Source organism: Nomascus leucogenys, chromosome X (assembly GCF_006542625.1).
Source record: "Nomascus leucogenys isolate Asia chromosome X, Asia_NLE_v1, whole genome shotgun sequence".
In the NCBI taxonomy this organism is placed as follows: Eukaryota; Metazoa; Chordata; class Mammalia; order Primates; family Hylobatidae; genus Nomascus; species Nomascus leucogenys.
Window position 1 is genome coordinate 12,057,493 of NC_044406.1, and position 17,447 is coordinate 12,074,939.

The window sequence follows — 17,447 nt, forward strand, 5'->3', positions numbered from 1 at the left end:
TCATAGAATTGAAGAGTTAGGGCCTTGCTCTGGGTTAGGCTTTGGCTTAAGGGAATGTTGTGGCTGAAGACCTTTGACTCTTCCTTTCATTTGAACACTTAGAGGCTATTGTAGGGCTGTTCATTGGCCTAATTTCAATGTTGTTGTGTTTTAGGAAATAGGAAGTCCTAAGGAGAGGGAAAAACACAGGGAACAACAGGTTGGCAGAGCAGTCAGAACACACACATTTATTGAAATTTGCCGTCTTTTGTGAGTGCAGTTCATGGCACCCCAAAACAATTACAGTACTAACATCAAAGATCACTGATCACAGATCTCCGTAACAGATATAACGATAATGAAAACGTTGGAAATATTGTGAGAATTACCAAAATGTGACAGACACACGAAGTGAGCCCATACCGTTGGAAAAGTGGCACTATAGACTTGCTCAATGTAGAATTGCCACAAACCTTCAGTTTGTGAAAAACACAGTATCTGCAAAGCACAACAAAGTGCACTGCAGTCAAACGAGGTATGCCTAGATATAGATGTAGAAAGTGAGGCCCAAACAGGTGAACTGGCTTGTCCAGGTTGAGGAAGTTAGCTGGTAGATTCCTGAACTAGATCCTCATCCTCCTAATTTCCAGTCCTAGGCTCCTTTACCGAAGGATGCTGCCTCACTCAAGAGTAGTAGAACTCCTTTGTGTCAGAACTATGTGGTTTACAATGAGTTGTTATCTGAGAGAATATCATTTTTAAGATTTTCTATTTTCTAAAAATCTTGCCATCTAAAAATTACTTCATAAAATGATTCGTAAAAGTAGGGGATAAAACAAGGACAGTTATATGTATAGAGCAGGAAGAATTGATCTTTTTCCCTTGTTTCTGTAGCACCCTGAAGTACTTCTGTTAACACTTATGTCATTAATTCTAATAACATGTTTACATTTATGTGACTCAGGGAGAGGGATTATGTCTTATTCATCTCTATATTCCAACCAAACACAGTGTCCAGCACATGTTTAGTGAAGGGACAATAAATATTTGTTAAAGGAATGAACAAGCCTATAAACCATAGATGAGAACTTTTTGAAAATAGGAAGGTATATGTTTTCTACAAAAGAAAAAAAAGCAATTTTTTGTTTTAGAAAATGTTACTGTTTTTATTTCTTTAAAAAAAAAAGGATCACAAATGTAGTTCCAATTTTAAGTCCACAGAGCATTTCTCAACCAAACATTTCCAAATCAAGTTGGAGTGACTCTGGATAAGAGTCTTTACTTTTAAGGTTTGTCTAAACTGAGTTGCCTGGGTTTAGCTCTCACAAATTATTATATAGGACTTATGTAGGAAAAAATAAATAGACAAGCCTTGCGAGAGTATGCCAAGTTATTATTACATTCAACTGTGAACAATAAAATAGCAAAGGATGTTTATACACAGACCAGGAAGAAGAAAGCATAGAGGATAGACTCAAGCAGTAATCCTCCCCACAATGAAGACAAAAAGAAAAGCCCCTGCTGATTGAATGCCTTCAGTTGGAAATTTATGAATTTGCTTTAAAGTCAAGGGAGCTAACATCTAGGCAATGGGGTTTCAATCACAGGCAAGGGGATTCTTTTATTTAATAATGACGTTTAAAGAGCCATGGACCCCCCCACCCTTAAAAAATCAGAGGAAAGCCATGTTGTCTCTCACCATAACATACTCTCCTACATATAAAGTATTATTTGCTATTTCTCGTGGTGAATTGATACTACCCCACATTTGCCAGGTGAGAAATCCCTGCTATAAAGAATGAAATCTGGTGGCAAAATTAAACTCCAGTGAGGTCTGACTTCAAAGCCCATGTTCTTTTCATTACATTGCTGGGTAATCTTAGACAAGATATTTAACCACTCTAAGCCTCACATTCCTCATCTGTAAAATGGGATAATAATGCCCACCTTAAACAGGTGTTGTCAGGATTAAATGATTACTCTTTATAAAATATCTAACATATAATAATCACTCTACAAATATCAATTTCTTCCTCTCCCTCAATTACTAAGTGGTGAGTTCTAAGACCTAGCAAAACTTGAGAGAAAAATGCATCAAGGTGTCATTTTTTCCCTTTTAATCTTGCCTTAGTTTTTTTTCTCCTGCCCTACAAGAGGAGAGAATTACATTGTTGAGGGAGACCAGACATTCTAAGAACCACGTGTTAGTCGTCCAGCCCACTTCACCAGGGAGAAAAAAGAAACAGGAACTGTCTGGTGGACACATTTCCACCAAGGGCCCCCACTACTTGGCACTGGGCCCAGCACTTTGCAGGGCCCCAATAAATGTGTGAGCAAGAAAGGAGGAAAGGAAGAGACAGAGAGAGAAAAGGAGGGATGGGTGGAAAAGAAAGGAAAAGAAGATTGAAAGTGATGGGAACTTTTCCTCTACCATGGAGCTCCAAGAGCAGGGTTCTTGACAGGCACAGGATGAAGAAAATTGATGTGTATCTCAAGAAACACCTTCCCATACAGAGTTTAGCAGTGTCTGCATCGAAAGACATATAATTCTTCATTGACTCCTTTCACTGAATAAGAAGAAATGGAAAGAAACAGACCAGGAAAATATATCAATTTCTAGAACAAGGCACTGGGCTACAATTAACACAGAAGATTAACAATTAAGAGTTGCCAGTTTTGTCTTCAGTAGGAATGATGATCAATAAAACATCATGAAGTTTGAAGGGGAGGACTCTATAGTAGAAACACAGGGACATTAACTCATCCTATGTGGGACATCAGGAAAGTTGCTCCACAGGCTGGAGCTGAGCTTTTGCATCTGTAAAATGTGGGAGTTGGTTCATATTAGTGGTTCTCAACATCAGCTGTTCATTAGAATCACCAGAGGAGTTTCTGAAAGTGCCCATGCTGTAGCCATAGCCCAGATATTAGCATCTTGGAAGGTGGAGCCCCAGGCATCAGTAGTGTCAAAGCTTCCCAGGTGATCCCAATGTGCAGATAAACTTGAGAACTACTGATCCAGGTGATTTCTGGACCCTCACTACCCCTAGTGTGGTCCTCAGACAAGCAGCATGGGTGTCGCTTGAGATCTTTTTAGTAATTAAGATTCTCAGACCTTACCCCAGACCTAAATAAACAGAATCTGCATTTTAACAAGATCCCCAGGCAATCTATACTGACATTAAATCTTGAAAACACTGGCCTAGACACTCTTCTATGCAGCTCTTTCTTCTGACAATGCTTTGCTTTTGGTGCTGATATTACAATAATTTTTAGATCTCAGTGCCTGGCACATTGTAAGTGTTAAAAGTTTTATACGTGTGTCATGTATATGTACTCAGAAAGCACAGAAATATCCCATCACACCTGTTCCACACAGGGGGTTAAGTGGAAATAGATTGGAAGAAAATGTAGCCCTGTAAAAGGCACGGACAATTTTATGAGATTCTGATCAAAGATTGTTTTTTCTTTGTAGAATGATGAAGTAGGGTCCCCTAAAGATCAGTGTCCAGGTTCCTCTTCAAAGTCAGCAACACCAGTGCAGTTATTAAAAACAACTGCCTCCATGTGGCATTTTGTATCCAACATCTTCTCACCTGGCAACACATCATTTGCAGGTTCCTTCTCTGTTGCTCATATTATGTGATAGCTCTTTTGTTCACAGCTCCCCCAGGAAATAATAGGTGGGTTGGCTGGGGAGTGTTTGACCTCCTCCAAAGTTTCCTGTTGTAATGTTCATTACCTCCTTCAAGCCTACAGAAGAGAATTCAGCTCTGACAAACAAAAAGCACGAAGTGTCAAAATACTGAAACTAAAGCTAGAAAGTTACAGATAATGTCAATGCAAGATGTTATTCTGACTTTGTAACTCAGGACTAAGAAGGCAGATAGCCCTTACATTTTAGACTAATCATGTTTAGTTAGGACTTTTTTGAGTAATGGTTTATGTGGAGGAGAGAGTGATTAGTATCCAAATGTTAAGGGAGAAGTTGCATGGGCAAAAATCCATAATTTTTAATTCGATTCGAGTTCCAGATATTAGGTAGCTGCCAATGTCGTGCCACTACCCGTATCCCCTCAGGCCTTACATTTCAGTAGGACCTTCAACAGTGGGTATCTCTAGCCGTTTGTCTGAGGGCTTTCTTTGGCTGTAAGCCCCACTCTGTCTTCAGCACAGAAGACTGAGTTCTAGGATCAGTACCACAGTTGAAGCTTTCAGGTAATGAGCGAATGGAAGTGGTGTATAAATAGCCAGTTCCCTTGCCTTTTAGGTAAAACTATTTGGAGATGCATGTTCTATGCTGGCTCTGGGAGATCCCCAGCAGCATGAACCTCCAGTTGCTCACAATGATAACTTAATACATGCCTGATATTATCTTCTTTCCCAACTCATTTCCTCACTCACCTACCCATGTTCTCTGTAACTTCAGGATAAACTACTTTTACTTGAATCCTTGCCTCAGGGCCTGCTTCTGGGGAAACCCACACCAAGACAAATTTTATATTCCATTTTCTTTAAGATCCTCACAGGTATAGAGTTCATACCTTATATTATTTTCTTTTAGTTTTAATATTTTCAGTAAATAAAATAAGTTACGGTATGAAGAGTTCAAAGTGTTTTGATGACAACCTTGAAGAGCTCATTTTATTACCTTATTCATGATACTCATCTGACATATGAATCTGCCAATAAGTGAGAAGATGAGAAAAGAGATTCATGTAACAGCAGCAGAGCCCAATGGGGAAAAGCCCTGGTTTCCAGTTCTGGTTCTATACTTGTTAGCTGTATGACCTTGGTCAGGCAAGTTGCTTAACCTCTCTGACTCAGTTTCTTGATGCTTCAAACATGGGTGAACTAATGGTCTCCATCCATAGGCTTGTGGATGTTCAATCAGATAACATATGTGTTTAGGACAACATCTGACACTATTAATTACGAGCAGCTCAATGGTCTAACAATTACTGACCCAAGAATACTGAATCCATGGGGATACCTTCAACTGTAAAATAGAAGACCCAACTAAACATGGTTTGCACCAATAAGAACATCTATTACAATGTAAAGCAAGATTCTGCAACAAGAATCTCCCCCCTCCCTACTTCCCACATTTCATTGGCCAGAATTAAGGCATATGCCTATAAAACCATGAATCAAGCTTCCAATCAAGACAAACCTTCTCTTTCTCTGTATCCTTTTTCATTTCATTTCTCACACCGGGCCACTGTGTGTCAGAAGACTATCACAATAAGCCTCAGTAGATTGGCTGGTGCCGGGCAACCTTAGCTGAGCTCATTCATATACGTGTGGATTGGGTAATATACATGAGGCTCCACCGAGTACCTCTGCCTCAAACTATAGATCTGCAGGTTGACGAGGTAGCTTTTTCACCTGTTTCTCATTCTCCTTGGACCACCAGGCTAGGTGGTGCAAGGTCTTCTCATGCCTATGATAGAGGGTCAGGTGTGTGAAGACCTAGGCTTGGAACTGGAACACTGCAACTTTTCTGCCGTTAAACCATTGATCAAACAAATCACACGGCCAAGTCCAAAGCCAAGGTGTGGGGTCATAGTGTCTGCCTACCATGAAGCCAAAGGGTGTGGATGTAGGAAGGACAGAAAGGGACCAGTCATTCATTCTAATGTAACACGTTGTCAGAACAAAGAATGTGTCAGTACCCAAATGAATCTGAATTCATATAGCATTCATGTTTCTGCCATGAATTTCTGCACTGGTTACTATATTGGGATATCATCTGGGGTCCCATGTAAGTAAGCTGTTGCAAATGGGCCTGAGAGATTACTTGCCAAATGACAGAGTTGCCCAGAACTTAGTGACCTTCCAGCTCTAGAATCCCACGATTTGCAGTTTGTAGAAGAAAACCAGGAGAACGTGAAAACCCAAAGAGAAGTGAGGGATCATGTCTTAGGAACCGGCATCCTTCCATCCTACTTCGACTTCTCAACTAAATTCTTAAGTCCTAGAGTGCAGGTATCACTGAAATTTGCCCCATGCCTGAAATAGATGGCAGTAGATAGTGACTCTGACAAGCGTGAAGTGACCTGAATTTGGGGGAAGTTTCTGGGTGAACAGAGAGCGCGGAGGACGCGCGGGTCATGCTGGAGGCGGGTCCCAGCCAGATGTGCACGGCCCGCCCCGTCCTCCCTCGCTCACCCCGTCCGGCTTCATCCGCAGAGGAGCCTCGGCCAGGCTTGCCAGGGCGCCCCCAGCCCCTCCCCAGGCCGCGAGCGCCCCTGCAGCGGTGCCCGGCCTCCCCTCCCAGCCTGCAGGGACAGCACCGGTAACTGCGAGTGGAGCGGAGGACCAGAGCGGCTGAGGAGAGGAGGCGGCGGCTCAGCTGCTAAGGGGTCCGGCCGGCGCCCTCCCGAGGGGGCTCGGGAGGAGGAGGGAGGGTCCGTGCAAGAATGCCTCTGCCCTGGAGCCTTGCGCTCCCGCTGCTGCTCCCCTGGGTGGCAGGTGGTTTCGGGAACGCGGCCAGGTGAGTGTCTGGCGATTGGCTTCCCCCCACCCCCGGCCTGAGCTCCAGCTTTGGGGTCGCATGTCTTTGCAGGCACCCCCGCGTGTATGGGTGTGAGTGTGCACGTGTGCCTGTGCGTGCTGCGACGGGATTTAACCTGGATACCAGGCCTGGGGCGCCCACGGGCTTTCCTCCCTGCTCTCCTGTGGCGGGGCTTTGCACCTAGTTAGCTCCTTTTGCATCAGCTGTGCCCCACCTGGCTGCGTCCGGAGGGTTGCAGGAGGAGGGAGGCTCTGCGCTCTGCGCGCAGACCCGTGGGTGCGTGCGGGCTTGGTGGTCTGCAGACCTGCTGTAGGGGCAGGTGTGTGAGGGTTGGTATGCGTGTCGGTAGGTGGGTTCTGTGTCTGTGCGGTTTTGTGTTTTCCACTCTATTCACAGGACACCAAGTGCTTGTCAGTCGCTAGTTTTGCTGGGGAAGGAGGGAAAGAAACCGAGGACGATCAAGCATTTACTGTTCTTGGGCTGAGCCAGCCGGGCTGCTCTCCTCACTGCTCTCTGATTAGGGTTGATGAACTGGAAAGAAAGGACACGGTTGTCAGATGACAACCATTCTCATTCTTGCTATGGCAATGCAGACTCTGAAGCCGTTCCCTACTGCCCTTAAGCTCCTGGAGGTCAGTTTGCTGGCCTGAAATATTTAGGCCTCACTTCGCTGAGACCTGAAATATTTTTTCCAGAGATGGGCAAAGACGCTTAGTAAATGCACGCTTACATGGTGACTGTCGACCTGGCACTGTTCTAAGCACTTCAGGACTATTAACCTACCCAAAGCCATAATGGCTCTGTGTGTAAGGTACTATTATCATCATCTCCGTGTTGTAGAAGAGAAAAACGAGGCACAGAGAGGTAAAGCAATTTGCCTGAGGGAGCATAGCCAGTAAGAGATGGAGCCAGGGTGCAAACCTAGGTATTCTGGCCCAAAGTCTGTTCTTCACCAGGGCACTAGGGCGGCCTTCCGGCAACAGAAGAGGTTTTCTGGTTCTCTGACTGTGATGTCTTGCTTTCTACTTAGGTGTCCACTAGAATATGGTTTTTCCACCGCAGCATTATTGACCTTTTGGGCTGGGCTGGATAATTATTTGTTGGGGTGATGTGCTGCCCTGTGCATTGTAAGATGTTTAGCAGCACCTGTGGCCTCTACTCACTAGATACTAGTAGCAACCTTGACCCTACCCCCACCCCCCACCCCCACCACCAAGTTGTGGCAACAAAAAAAAGGTTTGGGATATTGCCCAAGGTCCCTGGAGGGCACAATTGCTCCCAGCGGAGACTGCTGAACTATAGAAATTTTTCAGTGATGATTCCTGAGGAGAGTAGGATAAGAGCTTTGGTTTGGTACAGGCTTCTCGAAGGTTTGCCTATCTTTGTTTGACTTACAGGAAAAAATATTTCATCAGAGTTAGCCATGGTATTAAAGGATTTTGAAGTTAAAACAGAACAAACCTCAAACCAGGTTCTTAGAATGTATGATCGCAAGTTTCAATTTCCTTTTCATGATAAAAATGTAAGCAGATGCAATTTGCTCATAATCACATTTTCCTTGAATGCTAGAGGTTCTTGCGTTGCTAGAAAGCCCACTTAAAAAAGACCAAATGCTATTTGGAGATGAGATTAATAGTTCTTTAGCGGCCAGCAAACTGACCTCCAGGAGCTTCACTTTCAAAGTGCCACCAAATTAAATTAAAAGCCAAAAGCCCCTGGATAAACCAAAGCATATTAAACTGGAGAATCCATGTCAGGATTCTGCAATTCTGCAGTTTTTAAGATGTGAACCATGGTTTCTTTAGACGATTATCGAGTTTATGAGCTGGTGTGTTTATTATTTGCTCAACATGCTTGGAAATGTCAAGTGGTCAGCTCTTCAGGAATGTCCAGGACCCATGTTTAATCAGCTCTAGATTCCATATTATGGATAAGACACTGTTACAGAGAAGGCAAGGCCCCCATTGCAGAAAACTGTGTCTACTGGTTATTTCCTGGCGTTTCACAACTTATAGGAAAAACTGTGGCTGCTGTATAGAGATTTCCAGTATAAGCATCAGTTCTTTTTAATTGAAACACTGCACTATGATTTTATAACCTAGAAAATTATGTGCTTCTTAAATGGTATTTAGTGCATAGTACACAACGCTCATCAAGTGAATAAATCATTAGCTCCATGCATGTACCTGCTCTTAAGCTTCAGAATTTGGCTTGCATTATATTTTTTATGTCCTTTGGGTATTGGAACTATTTAGATACCCTAGACCTGTCCAATACAGCAAAGATGGTAACCAGGAGCCCCAAGTGGCTATTGAATACCTGAAATGTGACCAGTCCAAGTTGAGATGTGCTGTAAAAAGTAAAAAATACACATCTAATTTTCAAGATGTAGTAGGAAAAAAAGAACAGGAACTATCTCACTAATCATTTGATATTGATTACATGTTGAATTGGTAATGTGGATATACTGCATTAGATAAAATTGTTATTAAAATTAATTGCTTCTGTTTCTTTAACATTTAAAAAAATGCGGCTACTAGAAAATTTTAAATGGCATATATGGATATTTATTTCTATTGGACAGTGCTGGTCTAGAACATTTATTGATCTGAACTCCATCTCGAGTGTTCTAAGTCCTAACACAGGGATCTTTTTGCCTCGGGTACCTAAGATAAATATATTATTAACTTTGCTATTCTGGAGATTAATGTTTGGAGCAACTCCTTACTTACAACATATTTCTGTTTTATATTTTTTTCTCTACTGAATTCAAGTAAAAATAATGTTAGAGAGGAGGGAATGACTAGGTTCCTGCTGAGAGGCTTTACTTACAGAGACCACATGCTATGTGGGTAATTGATTTTTCTCAAAGCCCTGGTAGCAAAGTGCCACTGTAAAAATTGGCCACAAATTCCATGGCTTAAAACAACAGAAGTTTATTGTCTTACAGTTCTGAAGACCGGAAGTCCATAACGAATCTTACGGGGCTAAGATTAAGGCATCAGCAGGACTGGTTTCTTCTGGAGGCTCCAGGAAGGATGCATTTCTTGCTTCTTCCAGCTTCTAGAGGCTGCCAACAGTCCTTAGCTTGTGGCACAATATCTTTTTCCTTTGTCACCTTGCCTTCTCTCTGATTCTTCCTTGTTTTCTTCCTCCTAAGAAGAACGCTTGTGATTATATCAGGCCCATTCGGATAATTCAGGATAATCTTCTCATTGCAAGATCCCTCACTTGATCACATCTGGAAAGTCCCTTTTGATATAGAAGATAACATTTACAGGTTCCGGGGATTAGGATGTATACCTCTGCGGGGTGGGGGCATTATGCAGCCTTTCACAGGAAGCCTGAGCTGTAAGTCTGTTGTTTTTATTTCTATGGGCTAGATTTTACCTTTAAACATGATTTTGGTGATTTTTGAATGGTTGGTATATCATTTATTTATTTATTCTTCAAACTGTAATTTGTGAGAATGTACCCAAAACTAAAGAGCTGTGTGTTTCTGGGAAATAATAATCATCTAATTACAACTTAAAAAACATTTCTGGGCAGCCTTATTTCAACAGTTAGTTTCACTGGCTTAGTAGGTGTTAAAGTCCTATTTATATGTAATTCATGAGCATAAATCAAGTCTGTGTAAATATTACAATGAAAATAAGTATATTACCTAGTCTTCATAAATCAGTTTGGCATTCAACAAATATTATTGAGGCCCTAGTGTCAACCATTTTCAATGTTATTTCAATCAATTCTCTCAGCAACCCTAAGAAATGGGTATTGTGTTCATTTGACAGACAAAGGAATGGAGGAACTTGAAGAAATTAGGTGATTTCCCATGAATTACATTTGATTTGGTCTTCTGCTCTAAGACTAGTGTTGTCCCACTATTCCAAATTTATTCCCTCAAAAAAAGTAAATACAGGCTTTCTTACAAATGATCACCAGTGATCCTGTTTAGCTTGACTCTAGTTCAGCACATTCAAGGGACATATGTAGAGTAAGTGCTCCATCCACCCAGTAGCACCACTTTCCTTTCTAAGTTTGCATTTTCTCAGAAGCAGACTCTGTGTGTAGTTTGAGGGGTGACCCCAGGAAGTTCTGGTAGAGAAGTGGGGAAGTGGGACAGAAAAGGGAAAGAAGTGTTGTAAAAATAAGTCACCACTCTGAGTGAATCCTGCTGGGGAATTCTAGGAGACAGTAGAATACGAGCATCCTAGTTATCCCTCGTGAAGGCAAGGGAGCCGGGGTGTTTGTAATCCCAACAGTCATTGGTTGAGGGCTTCTGGGGAAGGGGGTTCTGCACTTTCAGCCTACTGTGCACACAGGAAGAGCTGGCTCCTGCCAAGACAAAAAGTTCTCAGGAATCAGGAAATGAGGCCGGTCAGGTTCCACAATGTGCCAACAACTATTTGCCACTGACCCAGTAAAACAGGGAACTACCACTGATGAACTTGTGCCCCTGGTGACAAATTTCAGGACAAAAACTCCTCTGAGGACAGTGGGGGCAGGACATGCAGGTGTCCAGAGGTGATGTGGACTGAATTGTACACTCCCTCAAGATTCATATGTTGAAGCCCTAACCCCACTACCTTAGAATGTAATTACATTTGGAGATAGGGTCTTTAAAGGAGCAGTTAAATTAAAATCGGTTCATTATGGTGGGTCCTTATCCAATATGACTGCTGTCATAAGAAGAGGAGATTAGGGCCTTTCTCCCTCCCCAGCCATCTTGGTGGATGCTCTTGGCTGGTGGCCATCCCACACCTAAGACAGGAAGATTGTGACTGCAAAAAAGACAAAAAAAAAAAAATCACTGGAGTCAATCAACTGTAGGCTCCAATTCATTATGAAAAGTGAAAAGTACATGCTGGAGTACAAGAAGACTCTGAAGACGACAAGGCAAGTGAAACTGTCATCCTTGCCAACAATTGTACAGCTTTGAGGAAATCTGAAATAGCATTATTACAGCATATTGGCCAAAACTGGTGTCCATCACTACAGTGGCAATAATAATGAATTGTGCACAGCATGCAGAAAATACTACATATTCTGCACACTAGGTATCATTTATCCAGATGATTCTGATATCATTAGAAGCATGCCATAACAGACTGGTGAAAGGTAAACCATACAAAATTATTCTTTACTAAAACTTGCCAAAGCTTATTTAAAAAAAAAAAACAAACAGGCCAGGCATGGTGGCTCATGCCTGTAATCCCAGCACTTTGGGAGACTGAGGCAGGCAGATCACCTGAGGTTGGGAGTTTGAGACCAGCCTGACCAACATGGAGAAACTGTCTCTACTAAAAATACAAAATTAGCCAGGCATGGTGGTGCATTCCTATAATCCCAGCTACTCGGGAGGTTGAGGCAGGAGAATCACTTGAGCCCAGGAGGCGGAGGTTGCGGTGAGCTGAGATCATGCCATTCTAACTCAAAAAACAAGCCAAAAAGAGGAGATTAGGACATAGACACACACAGAAGAAAGACCATGTATGGACACAAAAAGAAGACAGCCATCTACAAGCTAAGGAGAGAGGCTTCAGAGGAAACCAACCCTACCAACACCTTGATCTTGGTCTTCCAGCCTCCAGAACTGTGAGAGAATAAATGTGTGTTGTTTAAGCCACCCAGTCTGTTGTGGTATTTTGTTATGGCAGCCCCAGCAAACTAATATATAAGGTACGTTCAGAAAAGATAGAAACCGCATAAGATCAAAGAACAAAAGTCCACCTGATCTTTATTTTCAGTTTAATGCACACTGAAAACTGGCCTCACAAGCTATTTGACATTGGGGGTTTTAAGCAGGAAATGTCAGAATATGGATAATGGGCATGTAGCAGCTAGCTAGCATGGCAACATTGCTTTTTGATCCTTCAGAATTAGCTGCAAGTGATAGAAAACTCAAATAACCTTGGCGTAAGCAAGATAGACATGTGTTTCTCTTTCACAAAGGTGTGGGTAGTTGGGCTGATATGGCTGGCTTTCCATGGAGTCAGGGACCCAGATGCTGCCATTTTATGGGTCCATCAGAAGGTCCTCCCCTTGTGGCCTAAGATGGCTTCTTGAGCTTCAGCAAACCTGTCAAAATTCCAGCTGTGTTGGGCCGTTCTTTCATCGCTATAAAGAAATACCTGAGACTGGGTAATTTATAAAGAAAAGAGGTTTAATTGGCTTACCGTTCTGCAGGCTTTACAGGAAGCATAGTGGCTTCTGCCTCTGGTGAGGCCTCAGGAAGCTTCCAATCATGGCAGAAGGTGAAGGGGGAGCAGGTGTCTCACATGGAAAAAGCAGGAGCAAGGGCGGAGGAAGGTGCCACACACTCATACACTTTTAAACAACCAGATCTCATGAGAACACACTCACTACCATGAGGAGAACACCAAGGGGATGGTGCTAAACCATTCATGAGAAATCCACCCTCACGATCCAGTCACCTCCTGCTGGGCCCCACCTCCAGCTTTGGGGATTACATTTAAACATGAGATTTGAGAGATAAATATCCCATCTATATCACCAGCCAATAAGAGGAAATAAATAAAGAACATCATCCTCCCTTCACAGCCACATCTTGGAAGTGTTGCACATGGCACTTCTGTTTACATCCCATTGGCCAGAACTTAGTTCCATGGCCACATATTATTGAAGTGAAGGCTGGGAAATGTAGCCTATATTCTGAGTAGCTATGTAATAGGGGTCTTATTACTAAGAAGGAAGGGGAGAACAGAGATTGAGGTCCCACTGGCAATGTTGACCATGTGTAAATTACAGATAACATCTCCAATTATATAGATGAGTAAACTGAATTTCAAAAGAATAGATTGTTAAATGATTTGCCCAGAATCTCACATTGAACAAGTGACAGATTTAAAAGCCATGGTGTTTCCCAAGGATTAAGTCACTTTTCATGAAATATTTTCCCCAGAGCGATCAGTAGTACTTCTAGTTTCATCAGTTAACCCTCTGGGTCCCAGTGGGTAAGTTTTAATAACTGACCTGTTTTCAATGTGAAGGTCTTGTTTACGAAAAAAAATTATAAAAAGTGTTAAAATTAATTCAGTTTAATGCAACATTAACTGAACAGTTGATGTGCCCAAACATTCTTCTGAATGCCAGAGATTCATATCTACTGCCTCCCTCACTAGACAACTTCATAGGGCCATCAAAATGTCTTTCTTTCCTTTTTGGCCAGGGAAGCCAGGGAAGAAGGATGTAAGTCCAGGTTCTAGTCCAGTGCCTGGCACATACTAGGTGCTGAATTAAAAGTTAGGTAAATTAATAAATGACCAAGGAAGGGGGATGGAGAGGCAAATAATGTTGTTTATATATAAATAATAAGTATGTATATATATATATACACACACAGTATAGCATTTCAAAGAATGAATATATGTCTATATGCAGATGTATAAACATATAAAACATTCCACAGAATACAGATAAGAGAGAAACTGAGTCCACATGAGAGAATCAGGGAAAACTGAATACAGGGGATGACACTTATACTGTTCTTATGGAGCAAATGTGAGCCCACCTGATATAAAATGGGCATAGAAAGCAAACATTCCAATGCTTAATTCCTAGTGGGTATTACATAAGAATAAATGAATGGATGGATAGATACACACCTGCAAAAAGAATGCATAAGGAGAGCATCAGCCCAAGATACAGAAAGTGGACTGGCCAGGTCATAGTGGGCTTAGGTCATAAGCCCAGTGGCCGCCAAGAGGCAAAGAAGGCAGGCTGGAACCAGGCTGTGAGGAGCCCAGTACACTGAGCCAAGGAGTTTGGACTTGGTTCTGAGAGCAATAGCGAGCAAACAGGCCATTGCAGGCTCTGTGTTCTTTAAAGTTAACATGATCGTGACTAATTCATGCACAGAATTATGACACAATTGCACAGAATTATTAAGGTAATGAGCTATAGTTTAATTGGCAGCATTTTTCTTTTCTAATGTACATAATAATAGTATGCTTATAATCTCTGATATCTCAGATTTAATGAATATAAGTACAAAATTAAAACTCAAAATACCAAAGCAACAAACATCAAAAGATCATCACCTTGCTCTTCAGTATACTCTTTGCTTGGTTTCTGGATACCACATTTATTAGTTATCTAGTGCTATGCAACAGAATACTTCAAAATTTAGTGGCTTACAATCAGATACCATCTCACACCGGTTAGAATGGCAATCATTAAAAAGTCAGGAAACAACAGGTGCTGGAGAGGATGTGGAGAAATAGGAACACTTTTACACTGTTGGTGGGACTGTAAACTAGTTCAACCATTGTGGAAGTCAGTGTGGCGATTCCTCAGGGATCTAGAACTAGAAATACCATTTGACCCAGCCATCCCATTACTGGGTATATACCCAAAGGATTATAAAGCATGCTGCTGTAAAGACACATGCACACGTATGTTTATTGTGGCACTATTCACAATAGCAAAGAGTTGGAACCAACCCAAATGTCCAACAATGATAGACTGGATTAAGAAAATGTGGCACATATACACCATGGAATATTATGCAGCCACAAAAAATGATGAGTTCATGTCCTTTGTAGGGACATGGATGAAGCTGGAAACCATCATTCTCAGCAAACTATCACAAAGACAAAAAACCAAACACTGCATGTTCTCATAGGTGGGAATTGAACAATGAGAACACTTGGACACAGGAAGGGGAACATCACACACCAGGGCCTGTTGTGGGGTGGGGGCAGGGGGGAGGGATAGCATTAGGAGATATACCTAATGTAAATGACGAGTTAATGGGTGCAGCACACCAACATGGCACATGTATACATATGTAACCTGCACGTTGTGCACATGTACCCTAAAACTTTAATAAAAATAAATAAATAAAAATTTAGTGGCTTAAAGCAACATTTATTATTTCACACATTTTCTATGAATCAGGAATTCAGGAGCAGCTTAGCTAGATGGGGCTTGGGGGTTTTTTTTAGACATTTTTTAGAGCAGTTTTAGATTCATAGCAAAAGGGCTTGGAGTCTTAATTCTTATTTTAGGTTCAGGGGTACCTGTGTAGGTTTGTTATATAGATAAATTCATGTCATGGGGGGCTGTTTTACAGATTATTCTGTGACCCAGGTACCAACCCTAGTATCCAATAGGTATTTTTTCTGATCCTCTCCCTCCTCCTACCCTCCACTCTCAAATAGGCGCTGGTGTCTGTTGTTCCCCTCTTTGTGCCCATTGGTTCTCATTATTTAGCTCCCACTTATAAGTGAGAACATGTGGTATTTGGTTTTCTGTTCCTGCATTAGTTTGCTAAGGATAATGGCCTCCAGCTCCACCCGTGTTCTTGCAAAGGACATGATCTCATTCTTTTTATGGCTGCATAGTATTCCATGGTGTATATGTACCGTAGTATCTCTGTCCAGTCTATCACTGATGGGCATTTAGGTTGATTCCGTGTCTTTGCTTTTGTGAATAGTGCTGCAATGAACATTGTGTGCATGTGTCTTTATGGTACAATGATTTATATTCCTTTGGATATATACCCAGAAATGGGATTGCTGGGTCAAATAGTTCCGTTTTTAGTTCTTTGAGGACTCGCCATACTGCTTGGGCTTGGAGTTTTTCACAAGGTTGCAATCAAGTTGTTGATCAATGCTATAGTCCTCTGACATCTTGACTCTGGCTGGAGGATCTGCTTCCAAGATGGCGTACGCACATGGCTGTTGGCAGGAGGCCTCAGCTTCTCTCTATGTGGACCTCTCCACAGGGCTGCTTGAACGTTCTCACAACTGTTAGCTGACTTCCCCCATAGTGACTAATCCAAGAGAGAGAACAAGGAGGAAGCTACAATGCCTTCTTGTGTCCTAATTTCGGAAGTTACCCCCATCACTCCCACAGTATTCTTTGTTAGATGTCAGTCACTAAGTACCACCCCACATAAAAGGAGGGGAATTAAACTTCATCTTTTGAAAGGATGAGCATCAGATCATTTATGGACATATTTTAAAACCGTCACAGCATACAACACATTCTGGTTTGCCTTCGCCCACACTGGTTACTCTTCCCTTCTTCAACAGGATGTAAAGTGCTGTATTTCCACAGAGATTAATCTCTGACCCTATTTTCTTTCTTATTTACACTCTCCAGGTTATCTTCCCAGTCCTAGCACTTTCAATGCCATCTATACGTATATTCGTGTCTTCAAAATGTGAATCTCAAGCCTCAGCCTCTTTCTGCTGCATTCTTGACCTATTCATTGAGATGTCTCACTGAGCCTAAGACATCCAAAACTGAACTCTTGATCATCATTCAGAACTTGCTTCCCTCCACTTCACCCTTTCTCCCCACCCCAGAACAAACAGCATCCAAACTGGCTCAAGCCAAAAACTGGGGTATCATTGCTGACAGGTTGGGCTCTTCCTCCCCACTTGTATTACATCTGCTACTAAGTCCTGTTACAAACCATGTCTCAAGTCCATCTCCTTCTATCCCCACTCTCTGCCCCTGCCTACCATCATCCAGCTACACCACCATTATCTCTCACCTGAACCACCACAATAGCTTCCTTTTACTTTTTCTTTTCCTCCCTCTAGTCCATGCTCCAAAGTGTTCCTCTTAACATTTAAATTAGACCATGTCAGCCCTCTTCTTAAAACTTTTCAGTGACTTTCCACCAGATTAAGAATAAAATTCATTCTACTTAAAATGACATAAATGGCTCTGCTTGGTCTAGACTTTGACTACTTCTCTAACTCCATCTTCCATCTTATATCATTCTCCCCCATGCTTACTATGAATGAATGAATGAGATGGAGAATAAATGTAGCTGTCTTGATAACACTTGCTTTATTGACTGCCTTCCCTTCTTAGTCTCACTTCCCCACTCCTTTATCAACGTTCCCTTCACCTCCTAAGTAAACTACTTCCATGCAAATTCCTGTCTCATGGTCTGCTTCTGGGGTAGCCAAAA

At 42.1% G+C, this 17,447-nt stretch overlaps 1 protein-coding gene and 1 pseudogene across 3 annotated transcripts in view; both read left to right on the plus strand.

Annotated features, from left to right (window-relative positions):
• The first annotated feature begins 6,144 nt into the window (after positions 1-6,144).
• Positions 6,145-17,447, plus strand: part of EGFL6 (EGF like domain multiple 6) — a 63,372-nt gene continuing 52,069 nt past the window's right edge. For 2 of the 3 annotated variants that reach the window (XM_003261034.3, XM_012500960.2), the window contains exon 1: positions 6,145-6,475. In XM_003261034.3, coding sequence (XP_003261082.1) covers positions 6,402-6,475 — 74 coding nt within the window. In that variant the 5' untranslated portion in view covers positions 6,145-6,401. The remainder of the gene's footprint in view (positions 6,476-17,447) is intronic. The other variant, XM_003261035.3, reaches the window with a different exon arrangement.
• Positions 6,562-11,618, plus strand: LOC105738503 (annotated as a pseudogene).